This window comes from Ursus americanus, chromosome 9, assembly GCF_024610735.1.
Source record: "Ursus americanus isolate L20-20 chromosome 9, mUrsAme1.1.p, whole genome shotgun sequence".
NCBI classification, from domain to species: Eukaryota; Metazoa; Chordata; class Mammalia; order Carnivora; family Ursidae; genus Ursus; species Ursus americanus.
The window spans coordinates 43261639-43275339 of NC_142135.1; the positions used below are offsets into that span (position 1 = coordinate 43261639).

At 34.3% G+C, this 13701-nt stretch overlaps 1 protein-coding gene across 1 annotated transcript in view; it reads left to right on the forward strand.

The window, feature by feature from the left end:
* The window catches only part of C9H8orf88 (chromosome 9 C8orf88 homolog), a 45557-nt gene that overhangs the window by 21594 nt on the left and 10262 nt on the right, over positions 1-13701 (forward strand). Inside the window, exon 4 of the mRNA XM_045805996.2 lies at positions 3051-3126. Coding sequence (XP_045661952.2) covers positions 3051-3126 — 76 coding nt within the window. The remainder of the gene's footprint in view (positions 1-3050; positions 3127-13701) is intronic.

A 13701-nucleotide genomic window follows, 5' to 3' on the forward strand; every position in this document is an offset into this window, starting at 1 on the left:
GGCTTATTTCACTTAGTATAATGTCTTCCAGATTCCAGGTTCATTCATGTTGTAACATGTGGTGGGATTTTCTTCTCTTTTTATGGTTAAATAATATTCTATTTATATATTTTTCATCTATCTATCTATCTATCTATCTATCTATCTATCTATCTATCTACCACATTTTCCTTATCCATTCATCTGTTGATGGATATGTAGGTTATGTCCCTACTTTGGCTATCGTGAATAATGCTGCAGTGAATGAACATGGGAATGCACAGTCTTCAAGATTGTGTTTTCATTTTCTTTAGATATATACCCAGAAGTGGAATTGCTGAATCTTTCAGTAGTTCTACTTTTAATTTTTTGAGGAACTTCCATACTGTTTTCCAAAATGCTGAACCAATTTACATTCCCACCAACATTGTACAAGAATTCTTTTTCCCCCCATTCTTGCCAACACTTCTCTCTTATCTTTTTGATGGTAGCCTTCCTAACAGGTGTGAGGTGGTATCTATCTCATTGTAGTGTTGATTTGCATTACCTTGACGATTTAGCAATGTTGAGCATCTTTTCATGTACCTCTTGGCCATTTGTATGTTTTCTTTGGAAAAATGTTTATTCAGGTCCTCTGCCTATTTTTAGATCAGATTATTATTATTATTTGGCTATTGTGTTGTATGAGATCTTTATATATCTTGGATATTAACCCATTAAATATGGTTGGCAAATATATTCTCCTATTCAGTAGGTTGCCATTTCATTTTGTTTGTTGCTTCTTTTGCTGTACAGAAGCTTTTTAGTTTGATGTAGTCCCACTTACTTATTTTTGCTTTTTGTTGCTTGTGCTTCTGATGTCATATCCAAAAAATCATTGCCAAGACCAGTGTCAAGGAGCTTTTTCCATATGTTTTTTTCTATGGTTTTTATGGCCTTATATTTGGTTTTGATCCATTTTCAGTTCATTTTTATGTATATAGTATAAGATAAGGATCCCAATTTCATTCTTCTGCACGTGGATATCCAATTTTCTCAACACTATTTTTTAGAAGATTTTATTTATTAATTTGAGAGAGATTGCGTGAGAGAGCACAAGCAGGGAGAGCAGCAGAGGGAGAGGAAGAGGGAGAGGGAGAAGCAGACTCCTCACTGAGTAGGGAGCCTGATGTCGGGCTTGATCCCAGGACCCCAGGATTAGACCTGAACCGAAGGCAGCTGCTTAACCGCCTGAGCCACCCAGACACCTCTCAACACCATTTTTTGAGGAGACTATCCCTTCTCCATTGTGTATACTTGGTTCCATTGTCAAAGATTAGTTGAGTAGGTGTGTGGGTTTATTTCTGGGTTGTCTATTTTATCCCATAGATTTATGTGTCTTTCTTTCTTTTTTTTTTTTTTTTTTTAAGATTTTATTTTTAAGTAATCTCTACACCCAAAATGACGCTCAAACTCACAAACCTGAGATCAGGCCAAGTATCCCATTATGTGTCTTTTTATGACAGTATTATAGTGTTTTGATTATTACAGCTTTGTAACATAGTTTTAAATCAGAAAGTGCGATGCCTCCAGCTTTGTTCTTACTCAAGATTACTTTGGCTACCCGTGGTCTTTTGTTTTTTCATATGAATTTTAGGACTCTTTTTTTTTTTTTAAAGATTTTTTATTTATTTATTTGACAGAGATAGAGACAGCCAGCGAGAGAGGGAACACAAGCAGGGGGAGTGGGAGAGGAAGAAGCAGGCTCACAGCAGAGGAGCCTGATGTGGGGCTCGATTCCATAACGCCAAGATCACGCCCTGAGCCGAAGGCAGATGCTTAACTGCTGTGCCACCCAGGCACCCCAGGACTCTTTTACCTATAAAAAAATGCTACTGGAATTTTGAAAGGGATTGTATTGAATCTATAGATCACTTTAGATAGTAAGGACATTTTAACAGTATTCTTTCAATCTATGAACATAGGATATCTTTCCATTTATTTATGTCATCTTTAATTTCTTTAGTGTCTTATAGTTTTCCATGTACAAATATTTCACCACCTTGGTTAAATTTATTCCTAAGTATTTTTTTCTTTTAGATACTATTTTAAAAAGAGATTGTTTCTTAATTTTTTTTCAGATTACAGTTTACTTTGAACTGATTTTTGGTCTTGCATTTAGGGTTAGTGAAGTGTGCCTCTGCTGAAATTTTCAAATTTAAAAAAAATAATTTTTAAAAAGACGATATGGTGGTTCATGTTGTTGTTTATTAAATCTAACAGGAAGAGAAACTTTGGAGAATGAAGATCTTTGACATTTTCTTATTTTTCTACCTCTACTTAAAATAAAGATTTTGCTAAAATTTGATTTTTTTCTAGTAACTTATTTTGATGACTCAGTATTGTAGAGTTATCTCATTACTCTTCATTGTGTCATAGGGCTAGAGAACTAATCTTTCTGACTTCTTGCAGAGTTACCTTGATAGAATTTGCAGATGTTTAAGGAATGGGGTACAACTTGCTACTACAGTGATTGATAGAGCAGAGATGTTCATTTTTCAGGATAGATGTCTTCAGAGAAACCTACCTTAATGAATTATCATGGTTCAGAGTATGTCCTGCTGTTTGCAAACTGATTTTTGTAAGTGTAAGAGATTATCTTAAGGATAGATTGTATTGACCAAATTTGTGAAACTGATTTATAAAATCAGAAAACCCATTATTTTGTCATGAGAAATCTTACTGTCTTGTGCTGGATATTTTCTTATTGATTCTATTAGTTTATTATATGCACTAGGGAGATTTATGGGAAGCTAAATTGTAATCAGTATACTTCTTGGTGAGCATGGAATCAGAAGAGGAGTTAGTTAAAAAAAATCATGACAAAATAGTTATATGTGAATATATTTTGAAATATTTTTTTTGCTTATTTTTAATAAGCATTCTTATAAGATTGCTTATCCTTTAGGCCAGAAATATGTCTTGACTAATACTTTAATTGTTTAGGAAAATAGTCTTGGATGGTAAAAAAAAAGCGTTATATAAAATTTTTAAGCCATAGTTAAAACGTATATTTTATTTTCTTTCAATAGTGTAAGACGAATGGAATGCAAGCCTTTTCTCAAGGTCATAATGAACAACAGCAACATCAGTCTTCAGTTAAAAAAGGTAAATTTTTACCATAATTCCTAAATTTCGTAAGGAAGTCATTCCTGTTAGTAGTTGCTTAGTTGAAAACCTTATGTACATAAGAAATTTTATTATATTCTTTTGGTTGATTTCAGTCAGTATTAGAAATGCTATAGGTTTGACTGCTTTACAGGAGAGACCATAATAACAAGGCTTAAACAAGATAGAAGCTTATTTCTGTATTTTCTATAATAGTTCATAATTGAGCTGGTGTATTCATTCTGCTCTGGTGAAGTGTTACTGGACTCAATCTCATCGTTTTGCCATCTTTAATGTATGGCTCTGTCTCATTGCCCAAGGTGAATGCCTTTTCTCCAGCCACCATATTCCCTGTCTAGCCATCAGGAAAGAGGTAAGGGGAGAGGTAGTTCTCCTTAGAAGTATGACAGTATGACCCATAAGTAGCATCTATCACTTCACTTACTATCTCATTGGCCAGAACTTAGTCATGGTATACAAAGCAGACAGGAAAATGTAATCTTTAGCTGTGTAACCTGCTAATTCTGTTGCTGAAGCAGAAGGGAAGAACTGCTCTTGGGGATAACCAGTAGTCTCTTCCACTAGCTATTTTTTAATAAAATAAAAATTATTAATTTAGTTCCCAAATTTTGGTCAGTTTATATAATTTAATAGTTATGAAAATATTAGCTTTTTCTTCTAGTATTTAACTCTGTATTTCTAAATAAAATGTTTAAATTGTTTCCAATATTTTTATTTTTTTGATATTAACAGCCTATTTTGGAAAATGAGAATTTGTCTTCCACATCAGTTCCCTCACTTCTTCATCCTTTTATCTTCCCTCCTTACCATATATTTATTTCAAAAGTTTCAGTTTTAACTGAATTACCACTTTTTATATAAATACAGTTGCTAGCCAAGAGGTGCATAGCTATTTCATACACATCATTTTCCTTGGAGCTAATGTTTGTGTTGTTTTTCTATGCAACTGCTGTTAACTTTTCCCCTTAAATGCCCCAAGAACTCTGTCACACTCTCCTATAATATTTTTCTTATGTACAAATATATCAGTTGGTACTTTTTTCCCCCTGAGGAGACTTTTCTTTCAGAATCCTCCATTATCCTGTTCCAGTATGGACTGTTTACTCTTCAGTACTGTTGTCCTGGAGTACTTTTACTATTATCTTGGGATACCCTATTACAATTCTTTGGTTTCTTTCTTTTAATTTTTTTAAAATAAATTTAATTTTATTATTTTATGTTATTTTATTTTAGAGAGAGAGAGAGAGGATGTGAGCTGGGGGGAGGAGCAGAAGGAGAGGGAGAAAGAAACTCCAGCAGACTCTGTGCTGAGTGCAGAGCCCAACGTGGGACTTAATCTCACAACCCTGAGATCATGACCTGAGTTGAAATCAAGAGTCAGACACTCAACTAACTGAGCCACCCAGGCACCTCTTTTTTCTAGTTTTTAAATTGAAGTATAATTCACCATTTAAACCATTTTAAAATGTATAATTCGGTGGCTTTTAGTACAATATTGTGCAAAAGTCACCACTATCTAGTTCCAGAACATTTTTATAATCCCAAAGGGAACCTCATACCCCTTGAGTAGTCATTTTCCATTCTCCCCTTTGCTCAGCCACTGACAAACTCTAATCTATTTTTTGTCTTAATGAATAGTACTTATTCTGGACATCTCCTCTAATGGAATTATATTATATGTGACCTTTTGTGTCTGGCTTCTTTTATTTACCATAAGATTTTCAAGGTTCATCCCTGTATGTATGCATGTATCAGCATTTCATCCTTCATTCTTTTTGTGGCTAAATGATATTTTCTTGTACTGACATGTCACATTTTGTTTATCTTTCAGTTGATGGACATTTGAGTTGTAAACTTTTTGGCTATTATGAATAATGTTGCTATGAATATTTGTGGACAGGTGTTTGAACACCTGTTTTCATTTCTCCTGGATATAAACATGGGAGTGGACTTGCCAGGTCATGTGGTAATTCTATGTTTAATTTTTTGAGGAACTGCCAAACTGTTTTCCACAGTGGCTACACCATTTTATGTTCCCAGTAGCAATGTGTGAGTGTTGCAATTTTTTGATGTCCTTGTTAGGATCTTTTTAAATTTTTTTTATTTTTTAAATTTTAAAAAAGATTTTATTTACTTATTTTGAGAGAGAGAGCAAGTGAGAGAGAGAGCATGAGCATGGGGAGGTGTGGAGGGAGAAAGAGAAACAGACTCATTACCGAGCAGGGAGTCCAGTGCTTGATCCTGAGACCAGGGATCATGACCTGAGCCAAAGGCAGACACTTAACTGACTGGGCCACACAAGTGCCCCATGGGTCTTTTTTATTATAGTCATTCCAGTGGGTGTGAAGTGGTGTCTTATTGTGATTTTGATTTACATTTCTCTAATAGACTAATGATTTTGAGTATCTTTTCATGTGCTTATTGGCCATTTGTATTTTTTCTTTGGAGAAAGGTCTATATCCAAATCCCTTGACCATATTTTAATTGCATTATTTTCTTTTTGTGGTTGAATTATGAGTTTTGGATACTAGACTTTCATCTATTTTCTCTCTGCCACTCCCCTTCTCCCACCCACATGCTCACTTCCTTTCTTCCCCTCCATACACACACACACACACACACACACGCACACACACACACACACACGTATGTGTGTATAAGGTATTTGAGATATATCTGTTAGACCTTTATCAGTTATATGATACTAGGCTCTTATCAGATATATACTTCCCAGATATATAATTTACACATGTTTCTCCTATACTAGAATTTCTTTTCATTCTCTTGATAGTGTTCTTATCTGTACAAATTTTTTAAAAAAGTTGATGAAGTCTAGTTTCTTTTTTCTTTTGTTGCTCATGGTTTTGATGTCATATCTAAGAAATCATTGCCAAATCTCAAGTCATGGAGATTTACCCCTATGAGTTTTATAGTTTTAGCTCTTACATTTAGGTCTTTTTTCCATTTTTAATTAGTTTTTATATATAGTGTTAAGAATAAGCCCAAATTCAATTTCTTTTTTTCTTTTTGGCTTGGATATCCAGTTGTCTCATCACCTTTGTTAAAGAGACTATTTTTTTCTCCATTGGATGATCTTGGCACCTTTGTTGAACATCATTTGAGCATAGGAGTATGTGTTTATTCCTCCACTTTCAGTTTTGTTTCCTTGTTCTATATGTCTATCCTATACCGGTACCATACAGTTTTGATTACTATAGCTTTATAGTAAGTTTTGAAATTGGGAAGTGTGAGTCTTCAACTTTGTTCTTTTTCAAGGTTATTTTGGTTATTTGGGGTTTCTTGCAGTTCCATTTGATTTTTAGGATCAGCTTTGCCATTTCTGCAAAAAAGGCTCCTTTTCTTTCAAAAGGAATTTTGATAGGGATGATAGTGAACTTGTAGATCACTTTGTGGGATTATAACAATATTAAATTTTCCAATCCATGAACATGGGGTATATTTCCATTTATTTCAGTCTTTATTTTATCAGTGTCTTGGTTTTCAGTGTATAAGTCTTATACCTCTTCAGTTAAATTTACTCCTGATTATTCTTTGTCATGCTAATGGAACTGTTTTCTTAATTTCCTTTTTGGACTGTTCATTGATAGTGTAGAAAATACAACTGATTTTGTGTGGGGATATTACTCTGAGCTTACAGAAATAAAAAGGATTATAAGAAAATACTACGAACAGTTAAGTGTATGCCAACAAAGTAGATAACCTAGGTGCAATAGAAAAATTACTAAAGGCATGGAAATTAATTGCACTACTGGGTATTTACCCCAAAGATACAGACGTAGTGAAAAGAAGGGCCATATGCACCCCAATGTTCGTAGCAGCATTGTCCACAATAGCTAAACTGTGGAAGGAGCCGAGATGCCCTTCAACAGATGAATGGATAAAGAAGATGTGGTCCATATATACAATGGAATATTACTCAGCCATCAGAAAGAATGATTACCCAACATTTGCAGCAACATGGACGGGACTGGAGGAGATTATGCTAAGTGAAATAAGTCAAGCAGAGAAAGACAATTATCATATGGTTTCGCTCATTTGTGGAACATAAGAAATCGCAGGGAGATCAGTAGGAGAAGGAAGGGAAGAGTGAAGGGGTAGGTAAATAGAAGGAGGAGATGAACCACGAGAGATTATGGACTCCGTGAAATAAACTGAGGGTTTTAGAGGGGAGGGGTGGGGGGATGGGCTAGCCCGGTGAAGGGTAATAAGGAGAGCACGTATTGCATGGAGCACCGGGTGTTATACACAAACAATGAATCATGGAACACTACATCAAAAACTAATGATGTCATGTATGGTAAATAACATATCATAATAAAAATTAAAAACAAACAAACATACAAATTACCAAAACTTCCTTAAGATGAAATAGAATATCTAAATAAACATGTAGCAAGTAAGGAGATTGAATTTGTAATAAAAAATCTAACAAAGAAAAGTCCAGGACTTGATGTCTCCACTGGTGAATTCTACCAAACATTTAAAGAAGAATTAGCACCACTTTCTCAAACTCTTCCAAAAATATTGAAGAGGAACACTTCTCAACTATCCTGTTAGGCCAATATTACTCTGATACCAAAGCCAGACAAAGACATCATGTGAAAAGAAAACTAATGATCAGTAATCCTTAGAATATAGGTACAGAAATACCAGCAGACCAAACCTAGCAGCAGAGTAAAAATATATATCATGGCCATGTGGGATTAATCCTGAGAATGCAAGGGTGGTTCAACATGTGAAAATCAGTTTGTATAATACACCACATTAACAGAATGCAAGGACAAAAAAATACATCACCATCTCAATTGTTGCAGAAAAAGCATTTTACAAAATCCAACACCCTTTCTTAATAAACACTCATCAAGCAAGAAATAAAGGGGAATTTCTTCAACATAATAAAGGGTACGATATAGGAGAAGCCCATAGCTAATATCATAGTGGTGAAAGCCTTCAAGTTTTCCCCAGTAAGATCAAGAGCAAGTCAAGGATACCTACTTTCACCACTTTCATTCAACATTATACTGGAAGTACTAGCCAGAGCAATTAGTCAAGAAATAAAAGACATTCAAATTGGAAAGGACGAAGTAAAGTTATCTTTATTGACAGATGACACAGTCTTATACATAGAAAATCCTAAAGTGTAGTACATGTAAAAAAGTAGTAGAGCTAATAAATGAATTCAGCAAAGCTGCAGGATACAAAATCATTGTTATTCATGATTTTAGTAATTTGAGTCTTTCTTCTAGTTAATCTTTGTCAATTTTGATCCTTTCAAATAATCAACTTTTGCTTTGTTGATTTATTGTTTTTCTATCTCTATTTCATTTATCTTTACTCTCATCTTTATTATTTCATTCATTCTGCTAGTTTTTGATTTAGTCTGCTCTTCTTTTTCTAGTTCCCTAATGTTTGATATTAGGTATTGATTTGAGCTATTCCTTTTTAATATAGGCATTTGTAGTTATTTTGCTCTGAGCACTGCTTTTTCTGTATCTCTTAAATTTTGGTATGTTGTGTCTTTGTTTTCTTTTGTCTCAAAGTATTTCTCAGTCCTCTTATTCTTTGAACCATTGGTTTAAGAGTATGTTTTTAACTTTCATGTATTTGTGAATTTTCTAGTTTTACTTCTGTTATGGATTTCTACTTTCGTTGCATTATAGTCAGGATGTTTTGTATGATACCATTATTTTAAAAATTTTTTTAGACTTATTCTGTGTAGCCTAACATGGTGCATCCTGGAGAAAGTTTCGTGTGTACTTCAGAAGAATGTACATTCTGGTATTTTTGAGTGAAGTGTTCTGTATTTGTTTGTTAGGTTTAGTTGGCTTATAATGTTGTTTGTGCTCTCTGTTTATTTCCTTGTTGATCATCTGTGTAGTTTTTTTTGTTCATTATTGAAAGTGGGATCCTTGGAATCTCCAGCTGTTATTTTTAAATTCTGTGTGTGCCTCTGATTCTGTCAGTTTTCCCTTCTGTTGTTAGGTAAAATATGTTCCTAATTGTTATCATTTTAATGAGTTGATCCTTTTATCATTGTATAATATTCTCCTTTATTTCTTGTAACAATTTTTGCCTTAAAGATTGTTTTTGTCTATTATTAGTATGCCCTCTCCAGCTCTCTTTTGGTTATTGTCTGCATCAAACATCTTTTTCATTCATTCACTTTTAACTTATTTTTGTGATTGGATCTAAAGTGAGTATCTTCAGACAGCATATAATTGGATCATATTTTAATCCATTCTGCCAATCCCTGCCTTTTAATTGGAGTGTTTGTGACTGATACTTAATTGTAATTACTAATAAGGAAAGACTAACACCAGCCATTTTGCTATTTGTCTTCTATAAGTCATATCTTTTTTTTCATTTCCTCCTTAATAGTTTCTTTTGTGTTTAATAGATTCTACTGTATCATTTTTATTTCCTTTTCATATCCCTTATTATGTATCTTGAAGTTATTTTCCTAGTAGTTGCACTAGGGAATTACTTAATTTACAACAATCTAGTATGAATTAATATCAATTTAGTTTCAATATTATACAAAACTCTCGCCTGTATAGTTTCATCCCACGTTACAATGCCATTGTCACAAATTCCATCTTCAAATGTGTAATCAATCTATTAACCTGGATTTATAATTCTGCAATTTTATGTATTTGTCTTTTAAGTCATATAGAAAGAAAGGGGAGTTACATCCAAAAATTCATTGATACTAGTTTTTAACTTGCCAATGTAGTTAGGTTTACTGGTGTTTACTTCTCAATGTGGATTCCAGTTACTTTGTACTTTCTTATTTCAGCTTAAAGGATTTCTTTTAGCATTTTTTCTAAGGCAAGTTTACAAGCAAAGAACTGTCAGTTTTTGTTTATCTGAATGTCTCAATTTCTTTTTCATTTCTGAAGGTAGTGTTGCTGGATATAGATTTTTTTGTTGAGTTTTTTACTTTCAGTACTTTATCTTCTCTACTGCCTTCTGGCTTACATGGTTCCTGATGAGAAATCAGCATTTTATCCAATTGAGAACCCTTTGTAAGTGACAAATTGCTACTCTCGCTGACCTCAGGATTGTCTTGCTTATAAGCTTATAATGCATCTCAGCGTGAAACCTCTTTGCGTGTATTCAATTTGTAGTTGAACTTCTTGGTTGTGTCGGATTATGCATTTCATCAGATTTGGGGAATTTTCTGCTATTATTTCTTTAAATATTTTTTTGTCCTTTCTCTCTCCCCTCTCCTCCTGTGACTCCCATTATGCATTTGTTGGTATTTTTGCTGTGCTCCCACAAATATTGTAGGTTCTGTTCATTCTTCTTCATTTTTTTTTCTTTCTACTCCTCAGACTGGATAATGTCAATTGACTTTAAATTTGCTGATTCTTTCTCCTGCCTTCTCATATCTGCTATTGAACCATTCTAGTGAAGTTTTCACTTTGGTTATTGTACTTTTTTTCCCTTAGAATTTGTTTGGTTCCTTCTTATAATTTTTATTTTTTTATCGATATTTTCTATTTGGCAAGACACTTTCTTATGGTTTCCTTTAGTTCTTTGAGCGTAGTTTAAATAGTTTATTTAAAGTCTTTCTCTAGTAAATCCAATATCCCTGCATTCTCAGAGAAATTTTCTATTAATGTCTTTTTTTTCCTATATATGGGCCACACTTTCTTCATTCTTCGCATGTATTGTATTTTGTTGTTGTTTTTGAAAACTGAGTATTTTGAATATAATGTATTAACTCTGGAAATCAGATTTTCTCCCTTTTTAAGGGTTTTTCGCTGCTGTTTGTTGTAATTTTTGTTGTTTGTCTAGTGACTTTTGTGAACTAATGTTGTAAAGTCTATGTTTGTTACATGTGGCCACTCAAGTCTCTGTTGTGATATCTTCATGGTCAGCTGATGATTTGGCAGAGAATTCCTTCAATACCTAGAACCAAAAAACAGAAAATGAAGAAAAAACCTCTCTCAATCTTTGTATATGGCTTCTATATGTGTGTTGAATGTGCCTTTTGTAAGTACTCGATCAGGCAGTTTACAACTCTTCCTTTGACTTTACTTCTTGCTTCTGAAAAACTTGAAGGTCAGACAGAAGGGACAGCTTAGGACCTTCTCAAGTCTTTGAGCATGAGCCTAGCCTTTACATTGCATGTAGCCTTCTAGATTCCTAGGAACATCTGTCTTTCTGTGCCCTTAATTCCCAAAGCATCTTTTTCCCTAATCTTTATTCCTAAGCTTTTTAGGTTTTCCTGTTGTTTGCTTTAATTGTTATCCCTTCTCCCAGGTGGAAATGGCTGATATATTTCCCTATAAATGTTTTGACAAATGGATTCAGATAGCAACCTCAGGCCCAGGAGAGTTCTTAGGTGAGATAAAAGCAAATCACCTTTAGCCACCAGAGAGGTCAAAATGAACAACCACGGTTTTCTGAGAATATGATTTGCACTGTTCTCTCCAGTACTGGGAACCTGTACCAGGAATGAGAGCAGTTGTTTTCAAGGCCGTTGCCAATCTGGGTTGGGGGAGATCTTCTCAGGCAAGTTAAAATGCCACAAAACTCTTTAGCGAATTTAGCTATTCTTTTCTTTACTAAGCATTCCCCTGGTTTTGTAAACGTTTAATTCCAGAATTCAGAAAAAGTTGGTTCTGGAAATTTTTGACAATTTGTTGCTTTGGTGGAGGGATAGAATTTTAAGGTTTCTTTCTTGGTTACTTTTGCTGACTTACTCTTTTGTTTCTTGACCCTATGTTTTTGTCTTTTTTGATTTACCTCCTTATTTTGCTCAGTGCATTTTCCAGGAGCTTCAAAAAAAAAAAAAGGTATTGGTTTGTGTATTCTTTGAATTCGTTTATTTGAAAATGTACTAATTACATGCTTGATTGATAGTTTGGTTAGAGAGAAAATTCCAGGTAGAATGAACCTCTAAAGCCAGACACAAAAGGTTGGATATTGTATGATTTCATTTATATAAAATATCTAGAAAAGGCAAATCCTTAGAAAGAAATGTTTGCTTTGATGGGATTGAGAATGGAGAGTGACTACAAATGGGAGTGAAGTGTCAGATGGTAGTTGATATAAATATTCTAAAAATAGATTGTGGCAGTGATTTCCCAGCTCTGTAAATATACTAGCAATCATTCATTTGCACACTCAAAAGGAATGAATTTTATAGTATGTGAATTATACTTCAGTAAAGCTATGGAGAAGGAGAAAAGGAGAATTTGCAGATTTCTGTTTAGTAGTATTGTCAAAACTTGCCAAGTAAAACCTTCCTGAGGGCAGGGAGTGAGTCTTCAACCTCAGGAGGCTATACTTTGGGAACTCACATTCATGCAGAACTAGCTGAGTTTTCATTGTATAGATTAAATATAAAATTTGATTAACAAAATTCCAGGTTGAAAGTTATTTTTATTCTAAAATTTTAAGGCATTTTGCTTCATTTTCCAGCAGGCTGTATTAATTGGCTTTTAATTCTACAAAGTTCAGTGACATTCAGGTCCCCAGTACTTATAAATGGCCTTGTTTTCTGTTTTTGCTTTTTTTTTTTTTTTTTTTTTTTTTGCTTTGGAAGTGTTTTGGATTGTGTGTTTATCTTTGCTCTTCTAAATTTCCTAATGTACCTTTGTGTGGGTTTTTTTCCCCTCAATTTTTTTTTTTTTTTTCTGGACAGTTGGTGCACTTTGGTTTTCTGATGTGGAATTTTGTGGATATTTTTTTGATGATTTTTCTCATCTCCATTTTCTCTGTTTTCTTCCTGAAATGCCTATTATAGTCAGATGTTAGTGATATTAGTCTACTCGATTCTCTAATTTTCTCATATTTTCTTTCTTCTCATTCTTTTGGTTTTACTTCCTAATAGCGTCCCCAAGTTTCTTTATCTGACAGCATAGTCCAGAGAACACCTTGGAACTGAGTATTAGCCATTGGTACTTTTAAAAAGCACAAGGCATTCCCATCACTGGAAAATTCTCATTCAGCTTTTATATGTGGCACTACAGCAGCAACAACTGCCCAGTCTCTCTCTTTCCCTCTCTTTTTCATTCTCTAAGTTCAGAATCCTTAGCCCCCAGTGTCTATTCCTTTTTAAAAGATCTTTATTGGGGGGCGCCTGGGTGGCACAGCGGTTAAGCATCTGCCTTCGGCTCAGGGCGTGATACCGGTGTTGTGGGATCGAGCCCCACATCAGGCTCCTCTGCTATGAGCCTGCTTCTTCCTCTCCCACTCCCCCTGCTTGTGTTCCCTCTCTCGCTGGCTGTCTCTATCTCTGTCAAATAAATAAATAAATAAAATCTTTAAAAAAAAAAAAAGATCTTTATTGGGGTACCTACCTGGGTGGCACAGTTGGTTAAGCATCTGACTCTTAGTTTCAGCTTCGGTCATAATCTCAGAGTCATGAGATCCAGCCCCATGTCAGCTCCCTGCTCAGCGTGGAGCCTGCTTAAGATTCTCTCTCCTCTGTCTCTGCTCCTCCCCCCACTAAAATAAATAAATCTATAGCAATTCCAAGAGATCCTGATTTCCAATGTACTATTAACCCAGAATTTTCAT